The sequence below is a fragment of the Telopea speciosissima genome, chromosome 2 (genome assembly GCF_018873765.1).
Source record: "Telopea speciosissima isolate NSW1024214 ecotype Mountain lineage chromosome 2, Tspe_v1, whole genome shotgun sequence".
Taxonomy (NCBI): domain Eukaryota; kingdom Viridiplantae; phylum Streptophyta; class Magnoliopsida; order Proteales; family Proteaceae; genus Telopea; species Telopea speciosissima.
The window spans coordinates 63,294,791-63,318,321 of NC_057917.1; the positions used below are offsets into that span (position 1 = coordinate 63,294,791).

At 41.4% G+C, this 23,531-nt stretch overlaps 1 protein-coding gene across 2 annotated transcripts in view; it reads left to right on the forward strand.

The window, feature by feature from the left end:
- The first annotated feature begins 9,962 nt into the window (after positions 1-9,962).
- Positions 9,963-23,531, forward strand: part of LOC122651477 — a 34,276-nt gene continuing 20,707 nt past the window's right edge. The window contains exons 1-9 of one of the 2 annotated variants that reach the window (XR_006331464.1): positions 9,963-10,247; positions 11,065-11,734; positions 11,836-11,924; positions 12,068-12,166; positions 16,088-16,811; positions 16,963-18,066; positions 18,208-18,331; positions 21,239-23,085; positions 23,368-23,518. Coding sequence is in view for 1 of the 2 variants with exons in the window: in XM_043844871.1 (XP_043700806.1) it covers positions 10,143-10,247; positions 11,065-11,734; positions 11,836-11,924; positions 12,068-12,166; positions 16,088-16,811; positions 16,963-18,066; positions 18,208-18,331; positions 21,239-23,085; positions 23,368-23,518 (4,913 nt within the window). In the remaining variant the exon portion in view is untranslated. The remainder of the gene's footprint in view (positions 10,248-11,064; positions 11,735-11,835; positions 11,925-12,067; positions 12,167-16,087; positions 16,812-16,962; positions 18,067-18,207; positions 18,332-21,238; positions 23,086-23,367; positions 23,519-23,531) is intronic. The other variant, XM_043844871.1, reaches the window with a different exon arrangement.

The window sequence follows — 23,531 nt, forward strand, 5'->3', positions numbered from 1 at the left end:
AGTGACGTGCAGGTTTTCTCCACAGGAGCATATCGAGTTTCATACTCCAACAATTTCCTGCTCATATAGTAAATTACGTGCACTTCTCCATCCGCCTTGCCAACTTGGGCCATCATTGATCCGACCGCTGTTTCTCCTACTAACAAATATAGGAGCAAAGGTTCTCCGAACACTGGAGGGATAAGTATAGGAAGAGAAAGTAAATACTCTTTGATTTTCATAAAGGCATCTTGGCATTTCTCATTCCACTCTTTCGGCTCTTTCTTCCGTAGGAGTTTGAAGATAGGTTCACAAGTGGATGTTAACCGAGATATGAACCTACTGATGTACTGGATGCAGCCTAAGAACCCTCATACCTCCTTTTCTGTCCGGAGTGGTGGCATTTCTGTGATGGCCTTTATCTTGTCAGGGTCCACTTCTATTCCTCTTTCACTGACAAGAAACCCGAGCAGTTTTTCTGCTTTGGCCCCAAACACACATTTCTGAGGGTTCAGCCTTAGCTTGTATTCTTTGATTCTTTCAAAGAATTTTCTGAGGGCTATAAAATGGCCCTATTGGTCAACAGATTTGACTATCATATCATCGACATACACCTTTACTTCTTTGTGTATCATATCGTGTAGGATAGTCGTGGCCGCTCTTTGATATGTTGCCCCAGCATTTTTCAATCCAAAAGGCATCACTTTATAACAAAATGTTCCCCATGGTGTGGTGAAGGCAGTTTTCTCCCTGTCCTTTGGGCACATACTGATTTGGTTATATCCTGAGAAACCATCCATAAAGGACAGTAGAGCATGACCTGCAGTATTATCCACCAAAATGTCAATGTGGGGTAGTGGGAAATCGTCCTTAGGACTGACTCTGTTCAGGTCACAAAAATCCACACACATTCTGACCTTCCCATCTTTCTTAGGGACCGGGACAATATTGGATAACCATTGGGGGTACTGGGTTACTTGGAGAAATCCTGCATTCCACTGCTTGATGACTTCTTCCCTGATCTTCTCACTCCATTCCTGCCGCATCCTCCTTAACTTCTGCTTGATTGGGTGAGCATCCGATATATCGGTAATTCGTGTTGCATAATCTTTGGATCGATGCCGGACATATCCTTGTAGGACCAGGCGAAGACTTCCTTAAATTCCTTGAGGAGAGAGATCATTTGGGATGTTTCATCATCATTGAGAGAAGAACCAATTTTGATAATTTGAGGGCATTGATCGGTCCTTATATTTATGGGATGGGTGTCCTCTCGGATGGGTTGTTCTCTTCTTTGCTCCAATTGTTTTAATAGATTACGCTGTTCTAGGATATTATCATCATCAGAAGAATAGGAAGAAGAAGAAGAAGAAACATACTCAGAATTAGCAATTTCATTCATGATAAGGGAAAGAGTACAGACAAACCCAATAGACTGGACATTTCCAAGGGACTCAGATACAGACTCAGGGACAGACTTAGACAGGACTATGCTAGAGCTGGTTATAACTTTAGACTCATTAATATGGAAATCTTCCATCATTCTTGCCCAATTTGCTATGGATCCTTGGAGAGGTTGTATGAGAATATGTGGTGTTGGTCCTTCTTCCTCTTCTTATATGATCACTGCCACTTCGAACAGCTCACCGATCCCACGATCTCCTTGAGCTTCTTTTTTGCTGGCTTGATCCAATTCCATAGCCACCTAATCCACTTCATTCTCAAAGAATATTTCAAGTCCTGGTAGACGTTCGACTTGCTCTCGATTAAAATATGGTTCTTGATTTCCATAATAAGGGAAGTCTTCTCCCTCTTTCACGAAGTATCCATTCAGAGTCTTGAAGTACGGCGTACCATTCGCTGCACTGTTCTTCCGTCCTGTGGCTTTCTTCTTTGGGTCTTTCAGGTTAAACCCTAATCCACAATGATTAGCATTGGCCTGTATTTCTGGGAATGCTGGCAACCCTTGTTGGTTCTTTCCTAATCCCAGTCCTGGAAAGTATTTCATCTTTTTCATGATCTTTACAGAGGCCTTGCTCCATATCATCGAGAATTTCCCTAGACTTCAATCTTCTTTATTTGCAAAGGTAGTGCGAATGTGGTCGATTTTAAACCCACCCAGTTGTACCTCCTGCGAGGATGAACCACCTACTTCAATGTTAGCCAAAGTGTGCACCATTTCTGGGTCTCTGAAGATGGTAATCACTTTCTGGTCATGTATGAACTTCAGCTTCTGATGGAGACTTGACGTCAGGGCTCCTGTTGAATGCAGCCATGGCCTTCTAAGCAACATATTGAAGGATGCTTGAATGTCAATGACTTGGAAGTCTATGGTAAAGCAAGCTGGCCTGATCTTGACATTGGTGGTGAGAATTCCGATTACCTCCCTCCTAGAATTGTCGTATGCCCTGATGGTTTGACTGGATTACTTCATCTTGTCTAGAGATAAACCCATGCATCTTGCTGCTTTGAGAGGCATTACATTGAGGGTTGACCCATTGTCTATCAAAACCTGGGGAACCTGATTCTTGTTACATTCCACAGTAATGTAGAGTGCCCGGTTGTGATTCTTTCCTCCCAGGGGTAAGTCCTCTTCTAAGAAAAAGAGTGACTAAATGGCATAAGTGGCCCCCACTATGTGAGATAATTCTTCAGGTCCCATTTCTATGGGTACTTGAACCTTGGTGAGAGCTTTCAAAATAGCTTCTCGGTGGGTTGGTGATGCCATTAATAATCCCCAGATTGAGATGTTGGCTTGGGCCTTCTTCAATTGGTCTAATACTCGATTTTCTGTCTCAACGACCGTCATTGATTGGCTAGACCGATATTTTTCCACTGCCAAATCCTTATTCTTAAAGTTTCGACCACTCCTGATTTCCGCAACTTCTGACTCTCTTCCTTTGATGACCAACTGGACTGGACAAAAGTCGTCATCCTCTTTGTCACTATCAGTGATGATAAGGGGACCCTTGGGACAAGTTGAAATTTCAGCTCCTTCATCGGACAAGGCCACAATAGACTTTCGGGCTTGATCTAGGATTTTTGATAGGGTTTTCTGCTTCTTAGCAACTTGTTGGACTGTGTGAGAATCTTCTAGTATCAACTGGCTAATGGTATGAAAGGCTTCCAAAGCCGTTTGGTACATCTTTCTTGCTTCCGCCAATAACTTGTAGAAGTTGCAATCCTTCCTTTCCCCTTGAGAACCTGAACTTTCGAAACTCTCTTCGGGGCTTAAAATAACTGGGTGGATGTTCCCTATTGGGTCATTAACTGCTCCTTCTTCATTGACATGGCAAATATGGAAATCGTCATACGCTCTTGCCCACACATGGTATTCTCTGTTGCCCCAATTTGGGGATGGAGGAGAGGTCCCACATAGGTCTTGTGCCAAAGCTAAAGTTAGCTTTACAGAGTTCTCCAAGTAATGAATTGCTTGAAGGAGTGTCCACTGTTCTTTGACGGGTTCCAGCTGTTGAAGCTCTTCTTGGTACTTATCATCCAAGACCACCGTTCTCATAAGCATTTCCTGGATCTTTTCTACATCCCGATGGATCTTGTTCACCTGGATTAACAAAGCCTATGGTGTGGGTCCGCAGATGTTCTCATACTTTTCCAGATGCGTCCTTGGTTGCTAAGGTTCCTCATCCTCTGTTTCTTCTTCCCCTTCAGACTCTTCATCATCGGATTCTTCTGATGTAGATTCTTGCTCACTTTCATCTTCTTCGGATGATTGTTCTTCTTCTAACTGCTCTTCCCTTTCATCATTGATGTCCATAGGAAAGATACCTCTGGTAGGGTCATTCTGAAATTCTCCGAGACTGATGTCATTGATCCATGCATCCCATGTTTCACTTCTACGGGGTGGATCCAGATATGAGAATGAATCCGAATACATGGCCAGATCTTCAGGAGGGGTTCCAAATAGGTCCCGAGCCAAAGCATTGGCTAACTAAGTCATGTTTTACAACTCATGGAGGGTCCGAGCGAGTACATCATTCTCATTCGGCATCACCATTTTTTCACAACGTGCTACGAAATTGATGCATACGAGGTCTGGGAATAGAGTAGTGGTCTTGTAAAGGATCTCTTGAGTATTGGTGGAAACATCCAGTATGTCAGCCACCTAGTAGAACACACTCATACTCCAGCGCTCAAAATCTTCTCTAGACACAGTCCAATTACCTCTGGGGACTTCTGGCGAGGATATCTCCTCATCCCCTTTGCTTTCATCCTCATCTGACGATATGGGTTGGATAAGGTTGGTAGAGTCACTGTTATCATCGCTCCCAATGTTATTCACCCAATCCATCGCAACTACTCCTTCATCATCCATCATCGGTCTCCGTTCGGCATACTTTATCCATTCTTCGTGGATTTCTTGGTCATCCACCTCATCTGAGCCATCATCAGTATCTTCCCCTTTATGGATAAGAGAGACTTCTTCTGATAGAACTTGACCAATAGCCAGTGTTGAGACTGCTTTGAGAAGCTAGGGTGTGACTCTGGTGATTTCATTCCCTACTTCTTCTTCAGGGACCAAGCGACATATTTTGAATGGTGAGAAGCCATACTTGCGCAATGGTGTCAATGACTCAAGACCTTCTAATCCAAACTCCAAGAAATCCAACTTTCGGAGCCGATTGATGGATGCTATGCCTCTGCCGTGATCACATGGGTGTCCACCTGTTCGGATATTCCCGTTACAGTTAGTTCTGGCGCAATAAATGTAAACTTGCATCTTCTCTGCTCGCACTTGACGTGATTGCTCATCTTTCCCTAAATACCATGGGATGGGCTGGATCAATGTAGTAGGATCTTGGAACTGTGCTTCTTCCTGCAACATGTTTACCGACCCTGTAGATGACTCCGGAGAATAAGTCCCCTTCACAAGTGGTTGTGAGACTTTCCATGCGGGCATCGGGTATTCCACCCAGGCGGCACCTTTTGACTTTGGATGATAGAAAGGGGAATCGGGTTGATCCACTTCCTGAGACATCACCTGTTGAGTCTGTGGTTCTTTTTCCTCTTTAAGTCTCTTGGTTAACATTACTATATAGATATGCGCCTTCATTAGCTTCCTCTTCCCGACTGGATGAATCAAAGCGGTACGATCTATATGCTTAGCATCTTCTTGAAGCATGTTTACTCCATGGTTGGGCAGAGGATTTATGGTGACATTTGGTGGCTGCTTCTTCTGAAGTTCAATTTTGCCCTCGTCGATCAAATCCTGGATTGCATGCTTAAGAAATATGCATCTATCAGTGTGATGACCTTGTTGGTCGTGATAATGATAGTACTGATTGGGCTTATACCAGGCAGGTGGGTTGCTCAAATCCACAGGCCTAGGGGGAACTGAATTGATCATTCCATGCTTCTTGAGTTTGGTGAATAACAACGAGGGTGTCATTCCTTCGAAGTTAAAAGTCCTCTAGGTGCTTCAGGTTCAGTTTGGATCACAAGAGGGGTGGATCCTGCAGTTACCACTTGGACTTCTGCCCCTTGGTTGCTCGTCCCTGCCACATTTCCTCCTTTGGCTCTTGGACTCTTCCTTCCCGAATAGCCTCCTGAGGCCTCACGAGTCATACTCCGATTCTGCCTTTCTTTGAAGATCTTGTCTTCAATCTTCTTCCCAATCGTCATAAGAGCATCAAATATCTTGATATGCTGGTAGTATATCTTCTCACGATACTCCCCGTACAGGTTTTCTAACAATATCTTGACCTGCTCCTCTTTAGTAGGGCGGTTCCACATCTTCGCAGCCTTTTCTCTGAACCTCGATCATGATGTAGTTTGAAAACTCTTCACTTGGTTCTTGCCTCAAGGTCTCCAACTCTCTCCGAGTAATATCCATCTAGGTATTGTATGAGTACTACTTTGTGAATGCTTTAACCACGGAGGCCTATGACTGGGTTTGAGTGTGATCAAGCTGTGTTAACCACCTTAAGGCAGATCCAGCCAAAGAATACAAGAATGCCTGCCCTATTTGGTTCTCCGAGAGTCCCCATGATCTAGCGATGGTGGTGAAAATCTTGAGGTGTGCCCTAGGATCGCCTGACCTGTCAAACTTGTCCAACTTCCACTTTAAATCTTCAGGGATTTTTTCTTCGGGAAAGAACACCAGGTCCTCCTCATCTTTCTCTTTGATTTTACCCTTGACCACCACTTCCAGTTCGGCTACTTTTTCTCTCATCTTCTTCTCCCTTTCAGTTTCAGGAGGGTCCGTAGGGTGACTGTCCTCCCGTTCTTCTACTAGTATGTTGATCGGAGTCTTAGGGGCCGCGGAGTTGGTTTTTCGGACTTCCTACTCTATTAGCCCAGATATGGATCCGCCCTTAGACAGTTCGTTGACTGACTGCACCAGTTGTGCCATGAGTTGCCGCATTTCGGCCATGTCTGCTTGCAGCCTAGCCACTCGATTTTCGACGTGACTTTCAGACAAGTGGTCCTCCGTAGGATCCATGTTACTCACAAGTGATATCTCGGCTGATGAACTAGAGGAATGAGAAGAGGTCGGAGATCTTGAGAAGAATAGTGGGCTGGCCCGAGTCAGCCTTCGACCGCGTCGGATCCAGATGGGCAAGGACGGAATTGTGTTTCTACGAAAAAGAGAAAAAGATCCAGTTCAGGTCCTAAGAAGGAATAAATCTTATTCAGCAAAATTTTTTTATTTTATTTCTCTTTTTTTTTACCATTTTATTTTATCATATATATATATATTTTTTTTATTATTAATTTTTTTTAATTTTATAACCTTTTTTTTTTAATTTTTTGTTTGGCTTAAGTAATCGAAGCTATCATCAGAGTCTCTGTTAGACCTCTCTGAATGCGGGCTTTGAATGCCGTCATTGCCCAAGCATTTTTGGACACAACATAAAAATACAAACAAAAGAAAGATCCTAGTTATCGGGTTACTGACGATTGTGTCTGGGGTCAACATGAGATGCCCTTATTTCGAGTGACATGTAAGGTTCCATCATATGGAAGTGGGCTTCCATTTTTCTTCGAGGGACCGTCGCGGGACTATGGAATTCCTTACCTTTGGTGGCATCTTGTATCGAATCCAGGTTAATCGCCAAGTGACCCTAAACTCGGTCTTTCTTACAGCTAACAAAGGTTAGTTTGTGTCGTACCCTAATCATATATGGTCTATTTTCCTACATGATGCATGTAATGGGTAGGCTTCCATAGGACAGAACAAGGTCACCCTTGACAGAACCGATATACTTATCGCTCGTGGTCGCAAATTGTAGGTACGCGGTTCTTTTGATATACCTGGAGAATAGGTCGCACAAACTCAGAGTAATCGAGCTAGTGCCTTTTTTGAGTGGCGAAAGCACTCCACAACACACTAGTGAATACCCTCGCTGGTGATTCTAAACTCGTACAGTAAATATCAAGGGCTGTAGTTTCGCCGCAAATTACCCATGACTACTCATGGGGTCCAACGACTAACTACGGGGGTAAGAGGGGTTCCCATACAGTGTGTGTGTGCAAGAAAGTGGTACAGGAAGCGGCTATCATCCGATCTCAGAGTTCTTAGTATGATGTGCCTCACCTCCCCGGGGGTAAAGGCACGACAGGGAGTACCCTCGCCGTTTGATTTCACTTCGAGCACTATGCATGATGAGGTTAGTACACACCGGGGTTAGCCAGACAAACATATTATGGTATTTATTATTATTGTTTTTATTTTTACACAAGAATTTGGAGAGAACATTCTATCATTTATTGGTAGCATCTATTTAGAAAGTTTGACCTCGAAGTGGACGTTTGTCAACTTTGTCCCCAGTGAAGTCGCCACTGTAAGTACCGTGGTCCTCGGTCTCTGACGAGGTTTTCGCAGCCTTCTTGGCGTCCGTTTGTATTGGTATGGATAATATTGTCAATGTATAATATTGATAAATGGGGATTGGGATCATGCATTAAAATATGCTAACATAATGTGAAGTGGCCACCTAGGGTTAGGGCCTAGGACCCATTAAGTGTAGCCCTATCCGTTGTGAACGGAATCAGGCTACGTGACTCCATAAAGTCTGGCCAGAGGTTTCGGGTAAGGGGTCAGGTTACGAGTGTGGGAAGGTGTTATGCACCCACCTCGCCCTGTCGAAGCCGGTCTCTCTGTATTAGATGCTACATAAGGACGAATGTTCTCTCTCTTTTATTACGGGGATGGGGGATATTATGAACTACATTTAGACGTTGTAAATTAAATTAGAACATAATAAACTACATTACATATATGAAAAAAACATATACTAAAATGATGAAATACGAAAGGACTACATTGAAATGATGAGAATGCAGTAATTATACCTGTACGATTATATTCCCTTGGCTCAGGGGAGATGGACGAACGGGCTGACACCGATTCCTTCTGGGCAGAGCAACGGCTCTTTCAAGTGATTTGGTGGGGAGCAAACAGACAAAATAACGTCTGTATTAAAGGGGTTTTAACTGTTAGCCATACACTGACGGGATAACAACGCTTAAGAGCATAAATACTCTATGTTTGGAGGCATAATCAAAGGATCTATCCACGCCAGAGAAGGCTTCACTCACTCACACTGTCATAAGACAAAGAGGGGAAAGAAGGGTGAAAATGGAGAAAAGAGGGGTGGAAATCACTTGGGGAGGGTCTCTCTACCCAAAAATCCTTGAAAAATAAGGGAGGGAGACCCTCCTATTTATAGGGGGAGGGGGACCCTCACCACTGGCCAGATAAGTCCTCTATGGCGCTGTGGAGATGTCTACGGTGCCATGGGGGATTTTTCCATGGCGCTGTGTGTGACGTCAGCATGCTGATGTCACATCTCTTCATGGCACCGTAGAAATCAAGTACACGTTCCCATGGTACCGTGAGAAGGAGCCTACAACGCTGTGGGAGCGCAGTATCACTTTCCCCTTGTTTTTGGGCTTAAAATAGGCCATTTTGTGTTCATAATGGTTCTTGGGCTTATGGGTCAAGTATCTTAGGTCCAGAAAAAGGGAAAGTGCATCGTCCATCGTCCGTGTCCCGTTTTCATCATTGTCAATCGGGGGGTGACAAAAATCGATGTCTACACAACACAAAAGCGGAATGGATACACAAAGGGCAATTTGGTCATATATACATTGTATCTAAGGTTCCAGGGGTATCAGGGGTTACATCTATAATTTTGAAATACAAGGAAAATATAATTTAGGCATCCGTTAAGGAGGTCCGTGTAATTTACCCAAAAATTATACATATGCTCTATTATGAATCATCGATTCATCGGCCATCCCATCGGGGAATGCGACGCTCAATTAATGAGCATGGTCAGAATGCTTATTGCTACGCTTTTTTTTTTTTTTTCGGATAACAAATGCTTATTGCTACGCTCAATTAGTGAGCGTGTGACCACGCTCGCGCTGGAGTATTAGACCTATGGCATTCTCTCATGTATAATCAATCCCATTCTTTCATGTATGGTACATTTACAAAATCTACATTGAGTAAGCACTTGTTTGCCAACGTGTCATACTTACAGTGGTTTTTAAGTTTTAAGTTTTAAGCGTCGCGTTAGCATTTCCTATGGACCATTTCCTGACCATCATAGGCATCTCGTGTGCCCTTTTCACCAAAAAAAAATAAAAAATAAAAAGCATCTCGTCTGCCCAGGCCCCAACTGAAGCATTTGTACACTGAGACTCTGCAATGCCAGTGGGAGCCTCTTTTTCAGACAACCAGCTGTAATCATAATCGACGGTTGACGATTATCGATCAAATGTTCTTCTCTGATCTGAGTATTGGATGGTCAGTGTCTCAGAAGTCACACGTGTCAACTCGTGAGCGACAGTTATGCCCGCGCCTCGAACCACTACATTGCGTTTCAGCATTCGACCTCCCCCGCCTCTTCTTCCCCATCTCTCAGAAGTCAGAACCACTCCTCCTCGGCTCCTCCTCACTAGTTTCTCTCTCTCTCTGCGGCTGTGGACCAAACCAAAATCTCTCAATCGCTTTTCGTTCGCACTTCTTATCTCTTTGTTATTGCTCTTTCGTTGCTTCCAAGCTCTGTGACGATCCTTCCATTGCATTTCTTTTCTATTTGTTTGAGGCTTCCGAGAGACTGAGAAATCCCGAGAGTTTCTGTGTTTCTAGGTGTTTAGATGGAGAAGGGATAAGAGATTGAGGCTTTTCTGAGATGGATAGCTCTTGGCAGATCAAATGCAGCTCCACTTGGCAGCCGTCCATGACTCCATCGCTTCCTTCGTCATCACCGCTGCCATCGCAGGGACCTCGGAACCAGGTATTGTAGACAATCTAGGGTTGTGATGCTCGTTACTAACGTTTTTTTTATTTTTTATGATTGATGATGACATGCATGAATGATTGCCTCAATGGCGGTTAATAGTAGGATATGGTATCATGGACAACAGGATCAGGGGAATGTGGTTAATACTGGGCGAAATGGTGAAGGAATGTTAGTTTATTGGGTCATAATGGCTCTTGCTATATCGTAGGATTAGTTATCTAGTCCTTCATGGTTGACTGGGTAGGTGTAGAGCTGGATAGTGCCGGTGAAGATCACATTAATGCTGGTGGTGGAGTGTGGTCATCTTGTCTCCTGTTGGTTGTAGGGTTGTTCCTGTAGCATGATTGGATTGGACCGCTATTGCATCAAGAGAGTGATTATGTAGTTGCCATTCTTAAGGCAATATGGTTGGATAGATACATTCTATCAGGTTGGATTTTTCTTGTGGTGAATCAGCTAACAGTGAAAAAGGAAGGGTTTTCTGGTCCAAAACAAACCAGGATAGGGCTAATTTTATTGTGAAGGATCAGAAACATTCGCATTCCCTTCTACCCTCTAGATGCATGCATAAATGAAATTGGACTGACATTTTGTACTCTATCCCGTATCACTGGTTACTATCCATGCAATTGAAGTGCTGTTATATTGGCCACCTAGTTCAGTATTAGATGAGGTCTGTCACTTAAGGTAGTGTCCATCTCATGGTACCCCACTGTAACTTTTTCTGCTTTTGTACGGCATGTGATGCGTTTATTGTTCATGATTATAGATGGTTACTTTGTTCCTTAATCTGTATCACTTTTGTCTGCAGACAGAGGCAAATTTAATTCAGTGCTTTCATCCCTTTGGTGCACATGAATTTAGCTTTACAGACAGTGGAGTCATACACGAACCCATGGTGCTCAATAATCTGGACTTAAGCTCCAGCCAGTCAGGCAAGCCTGACATGGCAAATTCATTTTTAGCCCTCCTCTCTGGGTCATCACCACAGTTGCAATGCGAGTTTCAGCAATTATCAAGTTCAAGATCAGCCATGGCTGCTAGTAAGCTTTCTGAGTATGATAGCAATATTGCGGCCAGTGGTGCCCGTCGTGGAGTTCCCATTACACCTATTATGCAATTTAATCAGCGGCAAGACAATGGAAACATGGGAAATGCAGCCGAGTTTGTCCCATCACGGGTGGCCTCAACTACCAACTATGGTTGTGCTTCATATTTGCGTGATAACTTTCAACCGGCAAACTTGAATCTTCAGAGTTCAGACTCTTCCAAGACAGGTTTTGATCATGCAGTTTGCAGTAATGAGAGGGGAATGAATCTGAGACAAGGGTGTCCTAGTGCAAACCCTGGCAATTCTTGTTTGTTTAAAAAAACAACCATCGAGTCTTCACCAAAGTTTCCATCAGAATCGAAAGCTGTTATGTTAGATCCCTCGTCTGCTTTCACAAGAGGGCATCCACTTGTATTTTGCTTGGGTAAAAGTGAGTATTTGAAGCAAGTCTTCCTTCCTACTTCAAATTGCGAGGATGTTCTTTTTTATCATTAATACCATCTGACTGTTTTTTTAATTAATTTTGAAAAGCTGGGTATCTACTGCTTAGCAACACAGGTCTTCTTGGTGTTATCTGCTCATGTCATAACTTGCACATGTCTATCGCTAAGTTCTGTGGGGTAAATTCTACTGACCTCTCTATTTTTTTTCAATCTTTTTAGGTTCCAAATAAATTTGTTATTCACAATTGCATCTCTCTGTCCAGAATTGAACATGTACTAACATGGGATAGAAAACTATTTTTACCACTGTTATTTTGCAGCATTCAGGATTACGTCCTGTTAACCCTGGGGATGCTGTCTGCTTAGAGAATGGAGAAACTGTTGCTCAATGGAGACGACTCTACTTCCATAAGTTGGGGGTATGTCTGTTTGAATTTTATGTCATTTAGAAATGTCTTCGGTTGGTATTGGGATCTCACATTGCCTTATTGGCCTTTATTTCCTTTCTGGCTATCTATAGTGCTTTTTTTTTGGGGTAAATCTGTATGTGACTGAGTTACAACTTAAGTTGTAAAGTTGTATCCTTCTTTTGTACCCTATATCAGATGGTTATAGCTTTCTGCTACAATGTAGTAAAGTGTCATTTTATTTGGAGTGTGGTATCATCAGAAAAATAAAAAAATACAGCCTCAACTGTCCTTTGAGGGTAATATGGTCATTTGAAACCGTCTCTTTAGATGATGACTCGAAAATGCAAAACCAAAACTAAACTATCCGAGGAACATTCACCACGTCTCCCATCTTCTGATTTCTTGATCCTTCCCTGTTCATCTGAAATCCCTAATTGAAGCCATGCGGTCCCGATGCATTCTTCCACAGGAGGTTCAAAGAGAAGTATCATTTCTATCTATTGCTCGATCCTCAACTCGGTTGATAAAATCCGACATCTCTGCAGATCTATTAGATTGTTCAATTTGTTTATAAAATTTGACATTTAATGGTTACTGATAAATTAATTGGAGAACTCATCATTCAACATAGTGGGGGTGGTAATCTCAATTTGATGAGAGGCTGAGTAAGAGTGAGAGCTACTACTAATCCCGAGCAATTTGAAGTGCTCGACGGCAGCAGCAAGGTAGGTGGGGGGGGGGAGCGAGTTGAAGAGATCTTTACTGCTTAGAACCTGGGATAAAAAGTAATTTCTTGGGAGTTTCGTGGATTAATTGGGGTCTTCTGTTTGGATAGAACCGGGTCTTCAGTTATAAAAAGAATGGCTCTTTAATTTAGAACATAGTTGTCATAGAGTCTAGGCGACTCAAGACGTTGGAGGTGGCCTAGATAACTATGATTTAGAATCACAGTTGCAATGGAAGTCTATTTTCCAAATGTATTGCATGTTTGTTGAAGTTTGCCCTCTAAATTTGCCTCTTTCTTGAAGATCCGGCAGCCATTCTTAGCTGCAGAATTGTCTGAGGAAAATGCTTATTCTCCATTCCATAGTTCTAAAACTCGCCGAGATCTCGGAAAACTCATAAAACTCAACCTGGTCGAGATGAGGTAGCATGCGAAATAAAAAAATGCAATATTTTGAAAAACTCGATCGAGATTTCGAATATTTCGAGAACTCTCGAATATTTCTAGAATCTTGACCTCCTCAGTACTCCTAGAGTCATAGTATTGTATTGTTGGGACTTGGGACTATGTAATATGCACTGTGAATTATGTACTATTCATTGTACTTGGGTTGGGTCTATGTGATATGCATTGTGAACACTTCACTGTATCTTGTGGTTTGTAATAGAAACTTTAAGTCTTTAACTATTTCTTAAATAATTATTCAAGATTATGTGTCTTCATCCATTATTGCATAATTTACTTGCCAATTATGTCTCATATCATTCAAACAATATGTAGAATAGGCGATATTACATTAAGGGTTCGGCCTTTACTGCCAACCAAGGGTGCAAATCCAAAACATCAAATTGGATTTCCCCCCCCCCCTCCAATTTGAAGCTTTAAATATGTTTATTAAGACTAAATCAAGATTCCCTCAAAGTTTTGGAGCCAATTGTGGCCATATGCCCACCGAAACATAGTTTCGAAAAAAAAGAAAAAGTACACTGTCTCGCCGAGATCTCGAGAACTCGGAAAACTCGACCTGGTCGAGATGGCTGTTTGAGACGCGTTTTTGAACCATGCTCCATTCATAACAAAGCCCGCGTCTACCGTTCCAGTGGTAGTGATTGTGTTGATGGTGAGAGGGCTTTTGCTGGTTTTGTTTATTCTAAGGTACGTATCAGAGCTGCTAATTACAGTATTCCAGCCAAAATGTGCAGGTGAAGGGAATTTTTTTTTAGGCTAAACATCAATGGATATGGGCAGATGTTCTCTGAGGGGAAAATAGATTTCCTATTCATCCCGTTCTAGGCCCCATGGCTGTCTTCAACTACAACTTGGTTGTCGGCCTTCCTCCGTGGAAGAGTGCTGCAAGCGTCTCCTCCGTGAGATGGGACTTGCTCGCAATCCTTACCTATCCAGGTCCAGGATAAAATCCTCCCACTCTTCCTCCACCTCCTTCTCCAGCAATCACGTCATGGCCACGCCGCCCCCACCATATCACGCAGCCGCACACCAGTAAAAGCAGAATTTGGGAGATCCATAGATCATTTCCTGAGAATTTCCCAAACTACCCTCTGAACTGAGATTGTTACCCTGAATCAGGGGTTCTTGCAAATTTATATATGTAGACCCTCTAAATAACTGACAGTTATTATTCAAGGGGAAAAAAAATATGGTAACAAATTATATCCATAATCTTCTTGGTTGCAACTTACAAACAGACGAACTTTTTTTTGTTTTGAGTAACTCATGCTGCTGTAATTGTCTGTTTCTTCTCTTACATTAATAAAATTTTCCATCTCTGCGTAGTCAAAGAAAGAAAGAAAACCTCTTATCTTTATCTGCAGCATCTGTCTCCCTCCGCCCTTTCGCCCTCTTTTTTTGTTTTTATGTGTGTTGTGTGTGAAAAGTACCTTCAGTTTATATGTGTTCCCCTCTTTATTCTAACTGTTTTTGCTTAATAGAACTTGCTGTCAAAATAATTATGGTATTATACGTGCCCAGACACGTAAATATGCTAGTGATTAAGAACTTGGAGAATCCTACTTCACACTTGGGTGCCAGCAGCTGCTGTTAAAATTATATCAGCTTATGTAGAAAGTAGATGTACCAGGGTTTGTCTCCTACACGACAAAAGTGCAATGTTATCTTGTTAATAACCTTTCAAATTTATGTTTGAATAAATGCTTTCTGTGATGAAACATGATGTAAGATATTTTCATACAACCCTTTTTTTTTCCTTTTGGATTTTAGGTTGAAAAGCATCTTAACCTGATCGTGCCTCTCTTTTAGTGTGACTCTTAAGTTTGATATGAATTGTTGTAAGTCTGTAACACAATTATGCTATCATGTGTGCCCACTGCCCAGACTTGCAGAAGTTCTATTCATGACGATTTACGTGTAGTAGATTACTTGGAGGATGCTATTTCTTGATAACCTGTGCAATGAGGACTAGGACAGTTGGTACCTGTGATGGAATGTGTTGTTAATTTATATTGGCTTTATATAAAAACTAAAAAGCAGAATTCTGGGGTTGGGGTCCTACCTGGCAAAAGTTTGAAAAGTGAATCCTCAATTCCCCCTGCAGCTATGGTGTATCAATTGTGGTCTGCAGGGTCAGTTACAAATGGAAACTAGTAGCATCTGAGGTAGTTAAGAACATGACATCTAGCTTTTTTAGTTTTTAGTTTTTCTTTTTCACAGTGAGATTTGATGTTAGGTATTTTACTGAAGCTTTTTTTGCCCACTACTTTTTTAGGTTGTATATAGGATATTGCATTGTTTTAATCTTTTATCCTTATTAGTCTTTTCCCCGCTCTGCCTAAAATTAGTGATTATAGATGGAAAAAGGTGGCTACAGTAAAACCCCTATGTACTACTATTTCCATTTCAAGAATAAAATTGTTAATTATCACAAAGAAAGAGGGCTACCATAGAAAGTCACATGATGGTCCAATTGTGATTCGTAGTGGCATGTAGGATTTTTTGAAGTTGGAGAGGGCATAAAGCAGAATCAGTGGGGAGCTTTGCATGGAGTTAGGAGATTGTTGCTCTAGTTCTGTCTTAATTTCCTAGTTCTCATTAATATTTGTTTTGGATTGAGTTGTTACAATTTAGCTAATATGTTTGTCATCTTTTTTTTTTAAGCTGTATCTTTTACTGTCGTGTTATTTGAAGCACCTAAAAAAACGTTTGATGTGGATTATTTTCTGTTGCTTTAGATTAGAGTTCCAGACGAGCATAGTGAATGGGATTGGCCTGAAGAGTTTTCAGCAACTGGTAGTTTGGTGAAATGCAGGGCAACTGTGCCAAACATGTCCATTAAGTCTGATATGTTTCTGCCAGTTGATTCAGTTGGAGGGATAGCAAGGTGTGGTCAAACTAGGAACAGTTTTGTATCTCCTAGGAATCCTCGTACAGGACAGAGTGTCGTAGAAAAATCAGCTAATACTATTCTGCATAATGCATGGCAGAGGAATGCTCAGGAGGGACATGATCTTGTTTTTAATAGCTTGATTGGCACCTCAAATAGCATCTTGCCTGCTTCGGCAGCAGATGGCCAGATAATGAAGGAAAATCATTTGTCCAGGGGTTTGCCGCTGTCAAACACAGCTGTTAATGTAGGCCGACAAGACAGTGGGTATCGGTCGATTTCTGACTACATTGATCTTTGTAAGGCTGGCAATCTGTTGACTTCCGATCCAAGTTTGGAGAGTACAAAATCCCTTGGGATTGTCTCTGATGCCAGAAGATGTAACAGTTCACTGGAGGGATTTGTTGTGGGTAGAGAAGCCATTTCCTCAAACATTGAATTAAGGCTTGGACAACCATCTCAGCATAGTCATACAATGGGGGGTTCAATTTTGTCAACTGTGGGTCCTCAGCCATTTAATACTCTAGGCGATTCCCAGAAGGCACCATACCAAGGACATGTAATTAATAACAGTGAGTTGAACAATGTTTATTTCTTTTTTTTTCCCCTGGTCCAATCATTAACTATGTATAATTTGTTTGTATTGACATCTCCAATTTTTCTTTTTTCCTTCTTGGCTGCACATCGTTGTTTAGATGAATAGTCCTGGATTATTTGATGCAGTGGTTAATCCTTGGGTAACTGAAGGATCTAGGCCAAATATCCGCTGCATGCCTTTGGACACTTCAAATTTCAATCAGAGGGAGGCAGAAAGCCAGTTGAACTTCAGAAACCATGCTCTTGGAAGTGGCAATGCTATAGATGCTGTTGAATTATCTAGTGGTGATGCAGATAAGAATTCACTAATTTCAGTGTTTCTTCAACACTTCAGACCCCCATCTGAAGGGGCCATCCAATCTCAAACTGTTAATAACATGGTTAATAGTGTTGAGCATTTCTTGCCTAGGGTACCCGGTGGTGAATCTCATGTTGCCAAAAGTGACCCAGCCAATTTAACATGGACCAGAAGCAATGGAACCCAAAAGCAATTAAATAGTCATTGGTTGGGCCTCCATAATCATACAGATAAGGGTAAAGGGGTCATACTTACTGATAATTGCCCTAAATTCTCACTTGAAGGCAGCTCTACAATTCAAGGTAAGCATACAGCGGATTCAAGTCTGTTTAATGGAGTGATCGGTGGATATTGTCTTCCAAGTAATTCAGCAGTGTTGTCCTCTTCTTATCTGGGTCAGTCACCTGGCATGCTGCCTGATGCTAACACTCCCTCCAATCCGAATGGTCAGGTTTCTTTCCCTCGAAGAGATGGCCAACTTGAGAATGCTTTCCTTAGACCCATACATTCTTTTCCTGTGAGTGCTGGACCAGGTATCCCTTTGTCTACCACTTGTATGGGCGTCTCTTCAGCTACTTCAATCTCTAGACCTAGTCCAACAATACCTTTGTCAAACAAGGAGGGCATTGATGTAAACCAACAATCACTGGACGACAATTTGAGATTACTTCTTTTGAGGCACATGGCTGAGTTGTCTAAGCAAGAGCATGAGATTGCTTTCCAAGAAATGAATCCAGAACAAGGAAGGATTCATAACCCTTCTGGCATGGAAGTGCAGAGAAAGTGTTCTTTTCAAGATCCATTGACATCTGAACAAATAAGGGAAGGGATTTATCTTACCATTAAACAGGACGCTTCTGAAGTTAAACCACTACAATCTTGCTCTAACTGTGGCTTGCCTGGTGGTATAGAAAAGCTGGCTGATTTGACAGGTAAATGCCACATATTATTTGTACAGTTGTACAAAAGTTAAGTGCTGATGCCGAAGAGTGACAATATTCTGCTGTCCAAATGATTGATCTCTTATTTTCTTGTGGTGACATGGGGTGTTCATTTAAGTAATTTCTATGTAGGTACAAACACCTGGTGCAATTTCTCAACAGTAGCTACGCAAGGAAGTGCATTATGTTCTAAAGACCTGGGCATTCAATGTCCACCTTCTCATGATCCTGTTATGCATAAACACCCATTGCTGAGGTGATTTTCAGATAAATTTGATGTTGCCATCCTATCCCTTTAATTCAATAACATAATTGTCATTTTTGTTAAAAAAAAGGTGGATGCTATTGTCATAACTGTTAGTTGAATCCTTGCTATTTGCTTAAATATGGGCACCTCAATTCTTATGAGGGGCGAGGCATGTAACTGAATTTCCTTCGTTTTTGATCTGTAGACCTACAAATCATGGAATGCGTCTATTTTTTTGTGAGGTTATTGTCATGAAATATGTAGATCAGTTATTCATCCCTCCCCCCCCCCCCCCCAAAAAAAAAAAAAGAAAAAAGGAAAAAAGAAAACAATTCTTTCTATTGAATCAAGGTATCAAGAGAAGGGCGTAGGGATATCATTGAACAATTGTGGGTTAGCTATTCTGTTAAATGCTTTTTGTGTTATGAGATCTCTGTTTTTTTTTAATCGGATGCCTTTACTGGACAAAAGAGCAATTCTCTCTGTTAATACTGTGTCTCTTGGTACAAGTCTGAAGAGGGAAACTAATTGGTTTACTAAGTTAGGAAACTTGGACCAAGATTATCTCATTCTTCCACGTTCCCTAGCATATGAATTTTAGGGTTGAATGGTTTAGCCTAATCTCCAGCCCACACAGTTGTAATCTTCTGTTGTGTCTCACTTACTCCTTAGGTTTTGGTGCTTTTTCATGGTTGTGTTCCCTTCTGTTTGTTGTTTAATTTACTGCCTGGGAATTTTAGATAAAATCTACCATTAGTCCGTTACTCTTACTTCTCCCCCCTCGCCCCCCCCAAAAAAAAAAAGAAAAAGAAAAAGAAGAGGGAAGCAGTGAAATTCAAATTTCGTAGCCTTCTCAAAGAAGGGACTATGACTCGATGGAAAAGCTTAAACAATGCTGTAGACTTATGACAGATCAGACTTGAAGTGTAATATCAGTGATAAATAGTGAATGACAATAATAATAAACCAAAACAAATAATATGAGATGGCAGCATGGATTTAAGGGTTTAACAGGGACAGAAAATCGTTGTATAGAGTTCCAAAAATTTGGGACTATAATCAGTTGACCTTGACCATAAACTAAAACCGTGAACAGACTTAGAATGACATGTGGTTGTTGAATCTGAGATCAAGACTGAAATCTCAGATGTATTGACCCATAAATTAAAAACAGTACTGACTTAAAGGGTTAATGGAGAAGAAGAATGAAAAAGAGTAGCAGAAGGGGTATAATCAGATTTCCCACCTGATCTCTCTCAGGGTCACACTGAGGTTGCTGCTGTTTCCCACAATAACTGAATCCGTCTCTCACAGCTCCATGTTGCAAAAACCCATTAAAATCTTTATTCAAAATTATTGGGAGTTTTGTGGCTCAAACAATAACTAAATAAATGAGTTAATAAGACTCATACTCTAAAAAGGAAAGTAAACATAATAGGAAACTGAAATAGAGGTGTACACACAATAATATAGTATGGGCCTGACATTAACATGCCTAACCCACTACATACAATAAAACATAAATAAAAGACTAAGTAAACTCATGATAACTAAAGCCCATCATAACTATTGCCTATCAAGGACTGAGTTAACTCTTAAGTCATCTACAGCACTGAGTTGAGAGTGCTTCTTCTTCCTCTGGTACCTTAAAAAGCACCTATCCTGCTGCTGATCTGCATCAAATCTGCTGTTGTGTCTTAGGTTTTGGTGCTTTTCATGGTTGTTTCCCTTCTATTGTTGTTTAATCTACCGTCTCAGAATTTTAGATAAAATCTACCACTACTCTTAGTTCTCTCCCCTCACCCCCCCCCCCCCAAAAAAAAAAAAAGATATAAAGGAAGAGGGAAGCAGTGAAATTCAAATTTCCTAGCCTTCTCAAAGAAGTGGCTATGATTTGCTAATATGTCAGGCGACTGTAGGAGTGGTCTGTCATCAAAATACATATCGTGTGAAGACTGAAGAGGATTAAGAAAGGGATGATCAATGTGATGGGAGAAGCTTGTTTAATTTGTTTTAGCATTTCTAGACCTGGAGTGAGTCCAGACAATATAATAGATTTCAAAGTTGATAACATATAGCGAATTGGCTTAGTGCCTTAAAAGCTCTGAACTGTTGATGATTGCTTTGGAATAAATGCTATTCAGGCACCAGTTAGCAAGGAGCCAAGGATTGAGAAAAGGGTTTGAATTGGTCGTGAACTATCCTGATCTGGATCAGTTGATCCAAACAATGCACCAGACTTGATCACCCAGGATCAGCCAATTGTTCTCAATATAATTTTGGATCCTTATACCATGAGAGAGAAGAAAGTGGCACTTCTCAATCTCATCCTTTCTTGATCTCATTAGTCATTCATTTTCCATGATGGCCCTGTTCCGGTCATGATGTAGTGCTTGCTTGTGTGCATCTGGTAAATGGAACCTATGGAAGTCCTGTGGAAATATTGACCATGTACTGACAGTACTGTGACGTGACTACTATTGGATGTTGCTTTATTTATCCCTGATACTTGTTGTGTTTAGAACAATGGTAAAAGGTTTGGCCTGCCAGGGCTAATGCCCAGGTTCGAGTCTTGAGGGGGGCCACTTTGCGTAAAAAATGCAAAAAGTGGGAAGGATCGACTCCAAACTCACCCCTCCCAGAACCCTACATAGGCAGGACCAGCATTCGGTAATGGCTCTTTTTTACTTGTTCTGTCGACTTTATGCTCTCTTGTATAACACCTTGTCTAACCTGCTCTCTAAACCTCGGGATGCCGAAAAAGGGGGGGGGGACTTTTTTTTTTTGACAAATATATCTGCATCTATTTTCCAGGTTGATGCTTGATAAGCAGGATAAATGGTTGTCAATATACCCGTCATGCTACTTCAATCACACTCCTGTGCTTATCGTTTTTGTCTTTTGGTTATTTCTCAGACTTGGGAGACTTGAAAATAACAACATTGCTACATCTGGAGACCATGCAAAATGCTTTCATAAAGAACTACACACATACTTCCCTGAAAAGTGCAGCTGTTGTGTTCACTCAATGTGTTTAGCAGGAAGTGTCTCGAGGTGTGAATCTTCTCTTGGTGCCTACAAGGAACATATTGGAAGTGTTGATGGCAAAAACTCGCTCCTTGTTGCATCAGTATTTGATAAAGCTAATGTGATCTCACATGAAAAAGTGATTGCTGTCGATCAATGCAAAACTGTAAAGAGACAAATCTCTGTAAATGAGGACTGTAATGATAGCCAATGGAATGATGTCTCATGCAGGGTGATGGGGGTTCATAATGGAACTTGTATCAGAATGCCAGCTGAGGAACTGGATGGTAGGGAAAATGTAGATCAATGCGTAGAGACTGCTTCTAAAGGTTATATAGGTGCTTCTCACGAAGCTGAGCCCCTTAAAGAGCAACAAATGTCAAATATTTGTTCTGGGTGTTCTGCCCCCGCAGTCACTGAGGTATCAATTGAAGTTAACAATATGGATTCTTGTACTGTCGATCCTGGATATGTGACTGATCACATTGTTGATGAAGGATCTGGCGTTGAAAAATGCTGGTCATCTGATGATGCACTAGACAGTGGAAGAAGTGCTCACACTCCTCTTGTTACTGCTAAAGTTGATTCAACAAAGGGAGGATCCTCAGTCTTACCAACTCAATCATCAAATGTTGATGAGATTAAAATGAGGAACCCTTTGAGATTGAAGAAGGTTTCAATTCAACACATGTCTGGGTGTTCACTTCATGACAACATCAACCATATGAAAGAATTTGAGAGGGATGTGAAAACTGGAAAGAAAAAGAAGGTAATGAAATGGAGGAGTCTGGATGCATCCTTTCCTCCCTCTGGTCTTTCTTCGGTACAATTTCAGTTACCCAAATGTGCTGGGGGTACTGAGCTGCACTCATGTTCATCTAAAGAGATACAGTTTTCTTCTCAACCTCCTACATGTGGTACGCATACTAGTAGATCTTCTAGTCTCAAACGGAAACGCTCTTCAATACCTTCTTCCAAGACTCTCACTCAGAAGAGAAGTCTGCAGGGACTTGATGTCCATCATAGGGAGTCTGAAGATGATAACCAGAAACAGTTGAAGGAAAGCTCTAATTTAATTGAAGTACCTAAACTTTCAGGTATAAAAAAGGCTAAATGGGGGGGTTCTGAAAATATGAGTAGTCAGTTCCACGGGCAGGACACGAGTCACGTGGAAACTGATAAAGCTGCAAAATACTCTTCAGTGGGCTGTATAAAAAGGTTCTCCAGTCCCCACATGGATACTTGTGTCAAAAAGGCAAAGCCCATAATATGTGGAAATTCTGGCATTATTTTTAATGAAAAATTGGCTGAAGGTCTAGCAAAGCCACCAAAAATTGTTTCTCTTAGCATGATTCTTAAGAAGGCTGGGACAGGGAGATGTACTATCAATGAAAATGAAGAACTTGCTCTGATTTCCATGTTGGAGACAAAGAAATCAAAATTAAGAAGCAAGGGATGCGACACTAAAGTATCTGTTTTGAAGAAAGAAAGAGACAATGAAAGTAAAAAAACTGTCATAAATGATGATTTGGAGCCTGGGAATTCTATGTTGGAAACAAAGAAAGCATGCTTCAGTAGAAATGAAGACTGTGTTGAGGAGCTATCCATGTGGCAAAAAGAAGAAGATGACGAAGATCACATAGAACATGGTGACCCACACAGATTGTCTAGTGCTCTAGTGAAGCCAGGATTTAAGGAAACTCGCAGGCGTAGCCTTCATGAGTTAACAAGAAGAGGTATTGGTTGATTCGTGTATCCCATTCCTGAAGCTCTATTTTGGAAGTAGGATAGCTCTTGAGATTTTCTCTTCATTTGGTCTTGTTAGTGCCATTGGTTAGCCGGTTAGGCTCCTGTTTATTAATTTGGTTACCGTGCAGGATTGTTTAGCAGAAACAAAAATATCTGGAAGTGCTATGATCTACTCATTAAGGGTCAACATGGCTATTATATTTCCCATTATCCCTTGCACTACAGTTATTCCTATTCATCTCTGACCATTTGATTTAATATGGACTTAGGTAAGAATCCTGGTTCTGCAAAGTTTTGTCGTACAAAGGTTTCAAAATGTACATTGCAAACCAAATGTAGATCTCATGGGAAGTTGTATTTAGAGGATGCTGAAGATAGTCAAGAATGCACAGGTGAACTGTGTCAAGTAAATGCCAAGAAGTAAGCAATATGG